Source organism: Corvus hawaiiensis, chromosome 16 (genome assembly GCF_020740725.1).
Source record: "Corvus hawaiiensis isolate bCorHaw1 chromosome 16, bCorHaw1.pri.cur, whole genome shotgun sequence".
Classification (NCBI taxonomy): Eukaryota; Metazoa; Chordata; class Aves; order Passeriformes; family Corvidae; genus Corvus; species Corvus hawaiiensis.
Genome location: NC_063228.1, coordinates 7,926,698 through 7,941,122, shown reverse-complemented (window position 1 = coordinate 7,941,122; position 14,425 = coordinate 7,926,698). Strand labels below are relative to the sequence as shown.

General features: G+C 47.7%; 1 protein-coding gene across 1 annotated transcript; it reads right to left on the bottom strand.

The window, feature by feature from the left end:
- Positions 1 to 1,698: 1,698 nt before the first annotated feature.
- On the bottom strand, positions 1,699 to 6,543 carry GFER (growth factor, augmenter of liver regeneration). Its single transcript, XM_048321184.1, has 3 exons — positions 6,340 to 6,543; positions 5,642 to 5,853; positions 1,699 to 4,683 (listed from the first exon to the last, which is right to left on the bottom strand). Exons 1-3 carry the CDS (start codon positions 6,532 to 6,534, stop codon positions 4,521 to 4,523), a joined length of 570 nt encoding a protein of 189 aa, XP_048177141.1. The 5' UTR covers positions 6,535 to 6,543; the 3' UTR covers positions 1,699 to 4,520.
- Positions 6,544 to 14,425: the final 7,882 nt, after the last annotated feature.

Sequence of the window (14,425 nt, the reverse complement as noted above, 5' to 3'; positions counted from 1 at the left end):
CAGCCACCCCTCAGCAGGACTGTCACATGCCAAGGAGAACACAACGGTTTCAAAGCTTGGCAAGCGCTGGTGTGGCTCATCAAGACTTGGGAGTTGACTTGGATGATCCCTGTGGGTCCCTTCCAGCTCAGGATATTCTGTGATTCTACTTGTGGGAATGTTAAGAGCAATTATAAAGATTCAGAACTGACAGCAAAATCAGGTCCATCTGAGTTGGGTTTTTTTTTACATGCATCAGCACAGAGAAGGGCACCAAACCCCATTTATCCTCAGCAAACCACCTCTGTTCCACAGTGTTGCAGAAGAGGCCAACTATTATCATCCCTCAGCTCCCTGCACTGTGATTAACACCTGAACTGAACGTTGGCCAGCCTGGAATCAGGATTTGGTGTTCATCAACACTTCCCTGTGGGACAGATCCAGATCAGTGCCCCAGCTGGTCCCAAGGCTGACCCTCATCCCCCTGGATTACATTTTAACTCATTTGTCTCCATGCCATTACCTGGAGTTTGCTTTCCTTGTTTTATTACTTTCCCTGTTACACTACAAAATCAAGATCTGACTTCACATGACCTCGTTGGCTGTGCTAAATCCTGACTACACAAAATACTGAACAGCTCCTCTCCATCCTTCAGACAAAAACCCTGAGCAGCCATTCCAGGAATGGAATGAAACCCCAACAAAATCAGTGCTCACAGGGAGGGGAAAAAACCCCCTAAAAAATCCAAACTCTCCCCTCTCCAAGCCCATAAAACTCCAACAGGAAGAATTTCCCACACTGCCTGGAACAGGCTGAAGCAAAAGACAAAACGAGAAAACAAAGCAGCTCTTGGGAATCCTACGGTAAACAGGAGCCTGCGTACACCCAACGCACTGCAAAGGAACAGCTAATCCCTGGAAAAATGTCAAAGGCACAGGACTGCTTCTGCCAACATCTGCAAGTCTGTCTGCCATCCATGGAGCAAACTATTCCCTCAGGGTTCCCTGCTCTTTGCATTTGGGGAGGGAATAAAAAAAAAAAAGGAAGGAAAAAAGTGAAGTACAGCTCGAATGCAAACCAGTCCATGAAAACAGTGAGGAATTTGGGAAGCTGCAAGGTAAGTCAGGTACCTGTCACACAGCAATGGCTCTTGAGCAAGGTCCCACAAGCACCTTGGGCATCACCTGCTCCTGGCTCTGCTCTTCCTCACAAGGGCTCCTCGTATGGAGAGGAAGCAGCTTCCCCGTTCCAGGAAATGGGATTATAAACACTGCCCTTCAGTGATGCCACCCTGCTCCAAATCAGCGAGAGCTGAGCTACTCCCAACTCTAATGCTGCCCCTCACGCTGTCAGCAAATCAAAAAATCACTGGAATGCCATAAAAATTCCCACTGTTCCCCATACAAAAAAAAGTCCGACCTGACAGGACGTGCTGTACAAATTCCTGCATTTTTGTAGGGCCAACAGAGAATTGCACCAATTCAACAGCACAACAGGAAAGGACCAGGAGCAGCCCCACCTTATCTGATCAAGCAACACAGAATCACACAACCTTACCTGAGCCACCAAACTATAACATATACATATATATAAATATATATATATATATATATATCTTGTTTTATATATATAACAGTAGTATCTTGGCATGCAGCGTTTAGACCCACCAGCACAGCATGATCCCTTTTCCTAAGATCCCATGCAGTTGGAACCAGGAATGAACTTGGTTGCTTTATTATTTTTACATCAACAGGAAATATAATTTGAATACAGAGATTTTTAAAACTAGATTTAATCAAGTGCATTTAGTAGAGGATTCACAATTTTCTGTACATGAGTATGAATACCTCCAATGGAAATTCCTTACCCAAGACTAAGTCTCACGGTACAGATGAGCAGCAGAACAAATCCCCCCACTCCTCACATGGTCAAGTCCACAGAGATGAGGCTACGCCTGAGAAACAACTAATCAGAGCTCTTCTGCCAAGCCAAAACCATGAGAGAACAGAGTGCAAGCACACATTTTATCAAATGGCCACTTGGCAAAGATAGAAACTGCCCTAAAAGCATCCTGGCAGCCACAGCTGGTGGCCTCATTTCTAGGCAGCACTTGCTAAAGACACTGACTTCAGCTTGAAGGCTTTTCCCTACCACTGCCAGGACAGGACAGGCTTTTCCTCCTGCACTCCAACACCACCTCCCTGAACCACACAAAGTGACCAGAATGTGTTGGATACATCCTCACTTCCCTCTCTGCACTCAGGGCGTGGACACGTGTGGTGGGAGGTTCCCCATGTCCCTGCTGGTCCCTGAGCCCAGGCCAGCACATCCTGGGACTGGCACAGGGCACTGCAACTCCCCAGCCTGGTCCCCTGACAGTATGAAGGTGACAAGGGATGAGACAGATGTTTCATCAACCTGCTCATTTGCACTGAAGCAACTGAGGGAGAAATATCATCTGCTCCGTGGGCGAGGAAATTGTCACAGAGAACAGTTGAGGGCAGATTGGAATGGAAGAACACAAAATTCCTCCTTTAGCACAACTAAATCCAGAGGGAAACGCCTGCCCACACCCCCAGTTGCTAAAAGTGTCCTGACAGAACTGACTCATTTGGGTCCTACTTGTAAAAAAGAAGGGCTGCAGCCCTTTTGTTGGTCCTCTCCACTCTAGTGGACCCCAATGGGCTTCGTTTTGGGGACTGAATTTATTACCAAAAGACAAAAGCCAAGAGCTGGGATTTACGTGTCCTAAGAACCTCAACATGGCGATAGGGAAATTTTCTGAGCTTGAATGACACCTTCAGTCACACTCTTTATGCAGTACCTTTCATCAGTTCATTTGGGGTTGTGTCCAGAAATGTTACTACATAGAAAGTTCAGAAACCATTAGTCCATAAAAGTCTCATACTCATTTTACAGACCTGACTTGAAAGGACTTGCCTGTGCCACAAAATATTAAATTGTGTTTTCAAAGGTGTTACTGGCTCTCCAGCCACTAAGAAGCCCCACACACAGTGGTGTGAGGACCAAAGTCTCAGATAAGAGGTGCCGTTGCTCTAATTACAGTGGCATCATTAACATTTCCAGTCAAAACTTGCGAAAAACTCCAAGGGTAAATCACAGGTGTGCTGTGGGGCATGAGATAAGGAAGCTCAATAAAATATGCAAGAAAACCTCAGCAGGAAACACGGAAGGAAAGAAAAAAAACCTGCTGTTGTCACGGTTTGTGCAAACTTCTCCCAGCCAGGAGTGCAGGAAGGGATGAGATCACGACCTACGTGAAGAACTTGAAATGATTTTTGACTCTGTTTTGCAACTGTCTCCTTTTATAAAGAGATGTGTTAGATGCATCGTGGTGTAAATGCACTTATAGTGCTACTTCCCTGGAATCTGAATTCACACTTAGGTATCCATAGAGGGATGCAGCTGAGCCAGGAAAACCCAGAGCCTGGGTTCTGCCCAGTTCCTACAGAGGGAACCAACCTGAGGGGCTCCTGTGTGTCCCTGTGCAATAAAAACTGGGCAAAGCTCACACCACAGTCCTCAGCAGGACTCAAACACTGCAAAGTCATTTTCTAGAGAGATTTTTAGCTTGGAACAACATCAGAATATCAACCAGGCCAGCAAGTACCAATCAGGAATTTCATCTCAGAAACAACCATATGCCAAACAAAGCTGAATATGCTTCATTACAAAAATTCTCCATCTCTTTTCATGACAAAGATTCACACCAGAAACAAAGAGGTGATTTGCTTTAAGAATAAGTAGTTCCATAGAATTTACCACCAAATCACTTCTGGATCTAAAGAAAATTACCAATCCATTTAAAATATTTGCATTTCATTTTAAAATATCATTTCAATATTTAAATGGATGCTTTGCTCCATTCCTCAGATGAGGAGTTTGTTTTGCCCTTCCCTTTCTGCAGTGTCCTCTGGCGTGATAAGCTGAAACACAAAACCAAACTGAGAAATCTGGGGTCCATGATTTTAGCGTTTAAATTAAATGTACCTGCCCTCAGGACTTTTATCAAAGGAATTGGATGCAAAAGTAACAACAAACGTTGGAGATCCTGGAAAGAGAAATCCAGGGGTACAGACTTGGCACAAAACCCAGCATGAGTTTTCTCCATGAGAAAAACAGAAATGAAAATTACAATTAATCAGATGCATTTTCTAAAACATCAGGGCAACGCCAGCAGAGAACACCACTGTGTTCAGGGAAAATGAATTCCACACACAAAAATAAGCAAATGCCCCCAAAATCAGGAAATGTCATAATGAAATGAGTTTGTCAGTGACTCAATCTCAGAGGTTTCTGGCAATTCCTATGTCAAATGTAAGGCCTCAACCCCTCAGGTAATACTTTACTGGTACTATTTATCAAAATATTACTGGGATAGGATTTTCAAATCTCCTTTTGGCATTGGTTCGGCTCTGAATCAGTCCCACACAAACAGAGTTACTGACTCCCACTGTCCCTGCAGCGACTCCCCATGCATTGAACTGCTCTGCTGGATTCCCAGAGCAACCCCTCCGGGTTAATCACAGCTCCCGTCCTTCCAGCCGTCCCTCCAGCGCTCATCCACCCGGGAGCAGTCGAATTCTGGCTTCCCCAGCTTCCTGTTCACATCATTGTGGAGGAGACACAGCCACTGGGAGAAGTTACTCCTGGTGCTCGTATCGGGTTGGTTTGTCTGTAATCTGCAAACAGGAAAGGGGAAACAAATGTTATTTCTTCATAGTTATCAAATTCAATACCCAAAGCAAGCACAGAGTCCCAGAGAGTGCACAGGGAGATCAATAATTATCACCAGTTCTCTATATTGGCTGCAGGTTGGTTTCATTCACTTCCTGGTCTTGGCAACTGGAAAAGACACAGGAGTCAAAACTTATCTATGATAAAAAGCAAAACCACCAGTGTTCATCAAAACACTGAATTAAAATTGTAAAAAAAGAATAAATTAAGAAATTGAGGAGGTATTTTTCCCAGTGACGCCTACTAAGTTAATAATTAGGTTTCAAACTTTTTTTGCCCGTTCAACTGGAAAATTATTTGCAACTTCTGAGAAAGACACTGAGAGCAGCAGAAAACTTTATCACAGAATCCTGGAATGGTTTGGGTTGGAATGGACTTTAAAGGTCACCTCATTCCAATCCCCTGGCATGGGCAGGGACACCTTCTATTAGATCAACCACCACAGCCCATTTCAGTCTTTGCATCCACTACTGAGAATGCCAATACAGGGCATTTTTGAGGGTAGAAGATCACTTGCCTCCTGAAAACCAAATTATTCTAAGTCCCAGTCTAATTGCACAACTGTTCACAAGCCCAGTTTGAACCAGAAAACTCTGAAATTGCCTCAGGTGGCCCTGGAGGCAGCACAGAACCCAACAGCATGAGGACAGGTGTTTGTTTTTTGCGTAACTGTATCAGCGATTGATGCAACAATGGAAGAAACCAGCTCAGGTAGCTACAAACCCCAAGTGAAGGAAGAGTTCCTGATATGCAAACTAGCTGCTGCAGCCCAGCACTTCTGGCAAGCCCCTCCAGCACAAAAACCTGCTGAGGCCACTTACCTTTCCCTCAGATCTTCAAAAGACCCACTGAAGAAACCCACCTTTCTCCTACATCCTCAAAAAACCTGCTGAGGCCACTCACCTCTCCCTCAGGTCCTCTGCGCAGTGCTCACAGGGGTAGAACTTGGAGAAGAGGTTGATGAAGTCCCTCATGTCCTTCTGCTGTTCCCCGGAGGGCCGGTCGGGGTAGTAGGCGGCCATGGTGTGCAGCAAGGCCCAGCTGCTGCGGCCCAGCTGCTCGCTGTCCAGGGGACAGTCTGGAGGGGGCTCCTTCTCCTCCGCAACCGCCACATCCTGCAGCGGGACACAGGGGTGTGAGGGGACACCGGGGCTTGGTAGGGAAACAGCCCTTTTGCGCTGGGTGGGAAGGTGAGATGGAGGGAACAGGTCCTTCACATCTTTTCTGGGACGTGGCAGAATTCCTCTCACACCTTCTGAGGGGACACTGCAGAGCCCCCCTCGCACCTTCAATCGGAACATGGCAAAGCCCCCCTCACACCCTCAGTGGGGACAAGGCAAAGGCCCTTTCACACCCTCAGGGGGGCCAATGGCAGAGCCCCTCGCACCCGGGAAGAAGATGGAGACCCCCTTCCCATTCCCACTGCGAGGAACCCTGTCCCCGGCTCCTTCACACCCTGAAGGGAATACGCAGCCTCATCCCACTTGAGAGGGCAGGATGGAGGACTGAGGGAGCTCTGCAGGGGCTGGGGATCGCCTGGCGTTCCAGGGGAGGCTCCCGCCGCCCGTCCCGAGGGAAAGCCGCGCCTCGCCGCGCCTCACCGCGCCGCCCGGGGCCGTCTGCTTCCTCTGCTCGCGGAGCCAGCTCTTGAAATCCGTGCAGGCTCGGCACGGCTTCTTGGGCGGCTCCCCCGCCGCGCCGTGCGGGACGGCGAAGGGGAAGGAGAAGGAGCCGCTGTCGGTACCCGGGAAGGGCGCAGAGCGCCGACCCGAGCGGCCCTCGCTGGGCGCCGCCATGTTGGCACCGCGGTGCAGGACGGGCCGGGGCGGCGCCATTCCCGCCCGGGCGCTGTGAGGGCGATCGGTCCCGCCACACACCAGGGTTCCATTTCTGGTGTGCTATTACCAAAAACCAGCAGCAAACTCTGTGTTTAAATACTGTGTGTGAGCAGAACAGGGAAGGGTTGCTTTACATGGGACGCCTGCCTGTGCTCCCTCGCGTTTCGCTTCACATCGCCGCTCGGGTATGATGGGTCTGTGCACACCCTCAGGGTGGGCACAGGTATCCCCTCAGCGGGAGGCTGAAGGGGGTCTCCGTCTGTTTCCCCGCTGTGTGAGGAGGGTTCTGCCATGTTCCCTCGGAGGGTGTCAGAGCAGCTCCTCTCATATGATCCTCCCAAATAAGGACAAAAATACGTATAAATATACATACACATGGGGCCTGGAGCATCTCTGTGATGAGCAGAGACTGCGGGAGCTGGGCCTGGTCAGTCTGGAGAAGGGAAGGCTGAGGGGGATCCCATCAATCCATACAAATCTCTCCCAGGGCTGTCAGAGGATGGTGCCAGACTGTTCAGTGACAGGATGAGGAGCAATGGCCAGAAATTAAAACACAGCAAGTTCCACCACAACATAAAGAAGAACTTCTTTCCAGGATGGTGGCAGAACACTGGAACAGCTTCCCAGGGAGGGTGTGGAGTCTCCCTCTCTGGAGACATCCCAAACCCACCTGGACATGTTCCTGTGTCACCTGCTCCAGGTGACCCTGCCTGGGCAGGGGGCTGGACTGGATGATCTCTTCCAAACTCAACTATTCTGGGATTCTGCGATGTGTAGATACTGTGTGTGGCAGAGGCCATGGCGCACAGCAGCTCTCCTTCGTGCCAGCAGTGCCGACAGGCACCTCAGTGTTCTCTCCAGCACAATCACACAATCAACAGGGCGATTTTATGGACAAACAAATGGATAACTCCGTTCAACCCATGCTCCTCTATTGCAACATGACCATATGGAGTTCTACATGTTTTTAACACCTGTCACATGCTTGTAAATCCATCTTGAGGGAGGATTTTCCTCTTTCTGAGAGTGTTGGCACGTGTCACACCAAGGCAGGCACTGCCTCGGAGTGGCTGGGTTCCTCAGGGTGATGGAGAGCCAGACCTGTCCCCAGGGCCTTGGTCTTGAGTGGACATTTGGCATTTCTTTTATTCCCAGAGAGCCACAGGCTTGTGAGCACATGAGGGTGGTGACCCAGCTCCTGGGCAATGGTCCAGCCTGGCATCAGACTTTGGATCCTGCTCTTTCACCCCTTGGAAACATTAATTAGCTGCAGCCTTAAGAAATTATTAATGGAGGTCAGAGGGTGAAAATTTGGAGAGTGGCACAGACTTGCTCTCATCCTCTTTTTTGGCTTGATTCTGTCATGCTCTTAAAGGTTTGAGAGCCACAAGATAAGTCTCCTACCGTGAACAATGTGAATATTGTATCCACTTCAACTTTTCTCCTGTTCATCACCTGTAGGTCAAGTGAAAAATACTATTATTTTGCTTAATGCAAACAAATGTATGTCTGGGATGGAGGTGGACCAAAATGTCACCTTATATAATTAACACAGTGTGGTGTAAAATGTTTATTAGAAAAAGCATCAATTTAGAGAAAACCCTTAAAAACTTGCCCTCAAAAATATTTCAACACTTGGTGTGTTTCACGTGGAAATGGCTGAGCTGTCTCCTGCTCTGTGGAGCACTAAGCTGATGGTCTGGATCTCCATGTTGGGGTCTCTGTTTACCAGTGCTCCTTTATTTCTATTTATTTGCGATTTCATGGGAATGTTTCTTTGCTGATATTCGTGAGGGAGGGAGAAGACGTGAGTAACTGGTAGGAACTGCTGGAATGGCTTTGTCTAAAGTTGTAGACAACTATAAATTTCACACACAAAGGAAAGATCAAGTAGGGACAGCAACATTTTTATGTCTGTTTTCCTTGCCCACCAATAAATGTTTTAACTGATGCTCATGAGCTCATTAATTTTTGTAAAATCAGGAAAAACGAGAATGAGATACCAAGGGAATTTCCTCCAGAGCTTTATTGTTTGGTCTTCAAGCAATTAAATAGTTGCCAAGATGTTTCCAAGTCACAGCAATCTCCTGGCTTAGCCGTTAGCAGACTGCTTCCTTGACAGTGATTTCATTTATGGAGTCCATTAAAATATCAGCATTTTTATTGAAAAGGAAAAAACTCATAGCCTGGAAGGAGGCTGTTGGTTCCAGAGATTTGTGCTCCACATTGCTCCCCTCATCCCTTTCCTGCTGGGCTGTAGGAGCAGAGCTGGCCCTTTAGGAAAATGTCCTCCCAGTTTTGTCCACTTGCCCTCAGGTCCAGCATCAGCTTGGATTTCAAAGTTAAAAAAATAGAGAAATGCTCAAATTCAAGTCAGAACAAGAAAACTCACTGTCTCTAAATGAAACCAAGTGCGGAGCCAAATTAGTTCCATCCAAAGGAAGGAATGTGATGCAGAGCTGAGGAGCGATGAGGGAACATTCCCTCCTGTTCCCTTTGGGCAGCCATAACCCACCCACCCTTCTGCTCCCAGCACTGATTTAGGAGCTGGAGTGTGCTAGAGCCTGTTACCAAACAAACTCCTCACACAGATTGGATCTGAGGGAGGAATTCTTCCCTTTGCGGGGTGGAGAGGCCCTGGCACAGGCTGCCCAGAGAAGCTGTGGCTGCCCCTGGATCCCTGGGAGTGTCCAAGGCCAGGCTGGATGGGGCTTGGAGCAACTTGGGATAGTGGAAGGTGTCCCTGCCCAGGGCTCCTGGACCCAGGTGCTGCCAGCAATGCACCTATTTTCAGTTACTGGCATCTGTGAGACTGAGCCCACTGAAGTTGCTGATGTCACTGAGTATGTCCCTCTTCCTCAGAGGGACGCCTGGAATGGGGCAGCTCAGGGGGTGATGACAGCAATCACCAGGAAGCAGCAGTAAAACCCATACTGGAGAGAATAAAAGGCTGTGTTTGCCTTTCTCAGAGGTGTTTGATCTTCTGCTCTTACCTTTGCACCTGCTAAACAATAACTGGGAAGAGGCAGCTGACAGTGGGGCTTGGGGAAGGAAGAAGAAATGAGGCTGGATACCCTCCCTGCCCCTCTGAGCCCTGCAAAATCCATGACACAGGAACCCTCACAGTGGGCTTGGACAAGGACAAAGGTCCCATCCTAAATACAGCCCCTGAGCAAAGCAGGGTGACCTCAAGGAGGGGTGGCTCTGAGGAGAAGAGACACATGAAAAAATGATCCCGAGGAGGGATGATCCCAAGGAGGCTTCACACAACTCTTTCCCAGCAGTGTGACCCCAGGTTCCTGCAGGTTGGTCATTTATGGACTGGGACAAGGAATAATATTCTCAGAGCCTTCTTCATTTGGGAATCTAAACACCACTGAATATTCAGTAATTTATTTAAAGTTTTAAATAAGGCAACTGGAATAGGTTGCCCAGAGAGGTCCTGGCTGCCCCTGGATCCCTGGAAGTGCCCAAGGCCAGGCTGGATGGGGCTTGGAGCAGCCTGGGATAGTGGAAGGTGTCCCTGCCCCTGGCAGGGGGTGGCACTGGATGGACTTTAAGGTCCTTTCAACCCAAACCATTCCATGATTCTATGATTTTTTGGGGGGGAAAATTTACCCTGTGCCTCTCAGGATCCTTACCAAGTGTTTTACCAAGTGTTTTTGTGATGGTTTTGTAGGTAGTTCCAGCTGAATGTAACAGTTTCCCTCTGCAGGGGAATACAGCAGGAAGCTGTCTTGTATTTACACGTAAGAATGTGAGCCTAAAGTCTGACCAGTGACAAGCCAGCACCAGGAATTAGTCACAGACTTGTTTGAGAAATTACAGCCAACTAGGAAATAGCAACAACAACCAAAAAAGACGTTTATTTCTAGGTAACTGAACCATATCTCTGCTTGCGTACACTACATCACCTGCAAAATCTCCCAAAAGTATAAAGTATTATCCCCCAGATATCAGGAAGGAGCCTGCAGCCTCCCTGCCAGGGAATGGGTGAGATGCTGATCTCAGTCAGATCCATCCAGAACTGCTGAAATGTGTTCAGAACAGTCTGAAGTGTAAGACTGAGCACAAGGCACTGCCTTGCTCAAATCTAGGCATCTACACTAGACATTGAGTTTGTTCTTTTAAAGTTGGTGCCATTTTTATGTGTGGATCCTCTTGCTGATTAAAATGAGAATCCATGAGTAATGGTGTATATATTGGCAATGGCAGGGGCAGGGAGAAAACCAAATTATTTCTTCAGATTGGTTCAGATGGTCCTGTTTGTGTCATGCTCCAATCTGTCTCCTCCTTCCCAGACCCACTCTGACCATCCCTGGAATCAGTTAATCCATTCTGAGGATAAACACAGCAAAATTGGGGGTTCCTTTTGTGTTCTTGAAAAATGAAGCACAAAGTCTTCAGTGAGCCGCTCCTGTTCCTCTTGGCTTTGCAAAAGGAGAGTGGCCCCTGATTTGGGGTGATTCCCTTTTGCCACAAGGAGGTCAAAGGAAGTCAACATGAAGTCCTCTTCAGTGGAAGAGGTTTTCCTCAGGTAACAGTTGCTATGTTTTGACTCATTAAGAATTAAATATTAATGAAAGAACAACTCCTTCCACATTACTCTTCTCCCACCAGGATTTTGAGTGAAGATTGAATCTGGTTTTCTCGGGTTTCTGAGGGGGACAAGGAACACAAGTTGCAGTCTTTGCTCTGAAATACAGGTGAACTTTTACCCAGAGCTGCTGGTGCTGGTGGAATCCCCAGGAGAGATAAGGCACTGTGTATACTCTGCTCCTCAACGGCCGTGGGGAATGAGGAAAGAGTGGGATGAGCATCTCTGACTAATCTGGAAGGAACACAACGGTCTTGTCTCTGATCAAGTTACTACATTTAGCATGAAGTAAGGACAGATTTTGCCCAAGTGAAAACAGTATTTCTCCATGTTCGCTGGTGCTTGCTGCGCTTGCTTTTGGCTGTACTGATGTTGCTGGGATTTTCCCCTGCTGGATTTGGGAATGTGTAAGGCAGGCTGTGCACTGCAGAGTCTCAAACCCCCTTGGAAACTCAACCCTGCTTTTCTTCTTCCTTCACATCTCATTCCTGGGTCCCAACATGTCCACACAGCGCTGGCCTTGTGGCACACACATCAAACACCACTTTTTCCTGAGAAAATGGTTCAGGAAACCTCCTCTTGCAGTAGCTTAAGTTACATTCTCACTCTTTCTGGAAGATTCCCTCTTGAATCACACTTTTATCCGCTCCATAACCTGAGGAAAACACATCACTCTTATAAAACAACTATGAAATGATTGGAACAAGTGCTTGGTAAACAGGAGCCCATCCGCTGTGCGTGCCCCAGGCAGCGAGCAAACCTCCTGTGGCAGGCAGAGCTCTCCCTGGGCTGGGTGAGGCCATCCCAAGGGCTTTGCAAAGAAAATCACCCGTTGGGAGTGAGGTTTGAGGGAGTTTGATGCGATGCTGTGATTTTGGATCCTGAAATAAAGCTGCCTGTGAACAATGAGTGACCCCCTGCACTGAAGAGGGATGTGCACCTTAGGAAGCTTCTGTGATGAAGTGAGAGAGGACTGAGCTGCTGCCTGGGCTCAAAGAGTTGCTGAATTGAGTCTGCCACAGAAAAATGCTTTAGTGCCTGCAGCAGCTGCTGAAATTAGGATGAAATTAAATACTTTCTTCTGGAGTAGTTACTGCAAAATCTCTCAGCCTGTGTGAAAGTTCAACTGCTTCCTTTGTTCATGAGGTGAAGGAGACTTTTGTCAACTCCAGTGTCTGGGTTTTCATTATCCTTTTTAAATAAAGCTCTGTTTCTCTATTTATTGAAAGTCTAAAACCTCTTTGTACTTTTAAAATCGGCTTTTAGCATCTGGGCTTTTCATTAAAGGTGCTGATAGGTCGTGTGTCATCGCAGGTGACCTTCAAGAACAGTAAAGGGCAGGTTTTGATCCTGAAGGTGAGTGAGGGAAAGATGAAGCTTTTCCACTAGCTTTGTTCCAGGCCCCCCTTGGCTGTGCTCACAGCTCCTTTCTGTATCTCTTCCTCACAGCTGCAGTGTCCTGAGGGTGGTTTGAGGACTTTTCCTCTCTTTGCCTTTCCTGTGCGGGGTGTAGAATGAGAAATCCCTGATGCAGAGTCCTACATATCATCAGCCTTGAGGGGCAGAGGTCAACCACCAGCCCAGACACGACTTCTGTGTGTGGGAAAGGATGTTCATAACACAGATCCTTCTCTCCAAGCATTTGGGACAAGGCTGTTTCTTGTTAGAATTGGAAAATGGCTCAGAGGGAGCTGGAGAGGAGCAGCCTGTGGCTGTCCCTGAGCATTTGTGCACTCAGATTCTGCTTCTACTGAAGTTACTCCTGATCCACACTGAAATGAAAAGACAAGCAGAGCATCAGTGTTTATTTGTTATGGATGGGAAGCTGATCTTGGAATGGAAATACTCAGTGGGACAGCCCTGGTGATATGGGCTTTCCTGCAGTCTCTGGATGACCTCCTTTGTCTTCCCAGTCATGGACAATCTGGGCAGGCAGTCTGGTGTGACTCCCTGTGACAATGCCTTAGTCACCTGCCATGACACAAACATGTTTCTGAGCAGCTGTTTATGGCCAGAGTGATGCTCCTTGAGTAGCAGAGCTTCACCTGGGTGGGGTGCAGGAGGCTCTCTTGGAGCAGAATTATGGGAGTTATTATGGAAAAATCCCATCTTTCCTGCATCTTGGCAAAGCTGAGCAGTGCACTCCTACATATTGCCTGTTAATTGATGATCTCTTTGGTACGTTGTAAAACAACTAAAGGAAAATTAACTGCTGCCCTCAAAGCTGTGTGAATAAATATCGATGATGAAACAGCAACGTCCAGCAATTCTTGCTGAGTCTCACTTTTTCTGGGCAGACCCCTCCTCCCCTGCCATTAATAATTACCCATGAGGAAGCACTGATTTATGGCAGGATGACATGGAAGCTGTAGAAGACACAAGGTAAACTTGATAATGTCAGAAAAACAACATTTGTCTTAGTTTTCTATAAGTGAGTTCCAATGCAACCAGCAGAAGCAGCCTCTTCCAGTCTGTTATCCATCCTTCCTGACAGGAATGGCCCTGGCATGGCTGGGTGTTGTGGAGAGGTTGGAGGAGCATTGTGCCCATCCAAGGGCCATCTGGCCCAGCCGTCCTTTTGGTTTCGCAGCTGGTGTCACTGCAGACGTGACTCATGAGGTCATTCTGGAGTAGACAGTTTCGTGACATCACACTTGACACCGCCAGGGCACTGGTACTGCTGTGACAGCTGCAGAACTGGAACTGAGCCCTCCAGGTGACTCTAGCGGTGTTGGTGTCTTGGAGGAGTGCCAGGCTTTTCCTCTCCCTCCCTGCACCTCAGTTCTGTGTTACAGTGACCTTCACTTCCACAAAACATTTTCTCTATAATGAATTATTGAATTTTTAGCACTTTTGCTCATATTTGGTTTTGTACAACACCCCTGTCACCAGCAATCTCCCAATCAGTCCAGTCTTTTCCAGATCAGCTCTCCAAACTGCATGGCTGGTCCTTCTGCCTCGGGTGACTTGCAACCCCCCATGTAGCTTCACCTTCCTGTTGTAACATTCCATTAGGTGTTTTCCACACCCCCCTTTTTGCTTGAATTCCCTGAGAATGGTGAAATACAGCAAAGCCTCTGACCAAGGCTATTTCCTACTCTTCTGGTTTTTATGGCATCTGCAGATCAAGGTGCTCTCTGAACCTCCCCAGCCATCTCCTCCTCCTGCAGCTCCTCCAAGGCTTTCCTTGTCTTTGGCTTTTCCCAGTCAGGATAAACATGTTTAAACCTTTACACTCTTGGAAAGTGGTTT

Excerpts from the sequence above, each read along its gene's own strand:
- GFER (XM_048321184.1), bottom strand. The coding sequence starts at position 6,534 with ATGGCGGCGCCCAGCGAGGGCCGCTCGGGTCGGCGCTCTGCGCCCTTC. Across the intron at positions 5,854-6,339 it reads AGACGGCCCCGGGCGGCGCG|GATGTGGCGGTTGCGGAGGA; the intron begins GTGAGGCGCGGC and ends GTCCCGCTGCAG. Across the intron at positions 4,684-5,641 it reads GCAGAGGACCTGAGGGAGAG|ATTACAGACAAACCAACCCG; the intron begins GTGAGTGGCCTC and ends TCCTGTTTGCAG.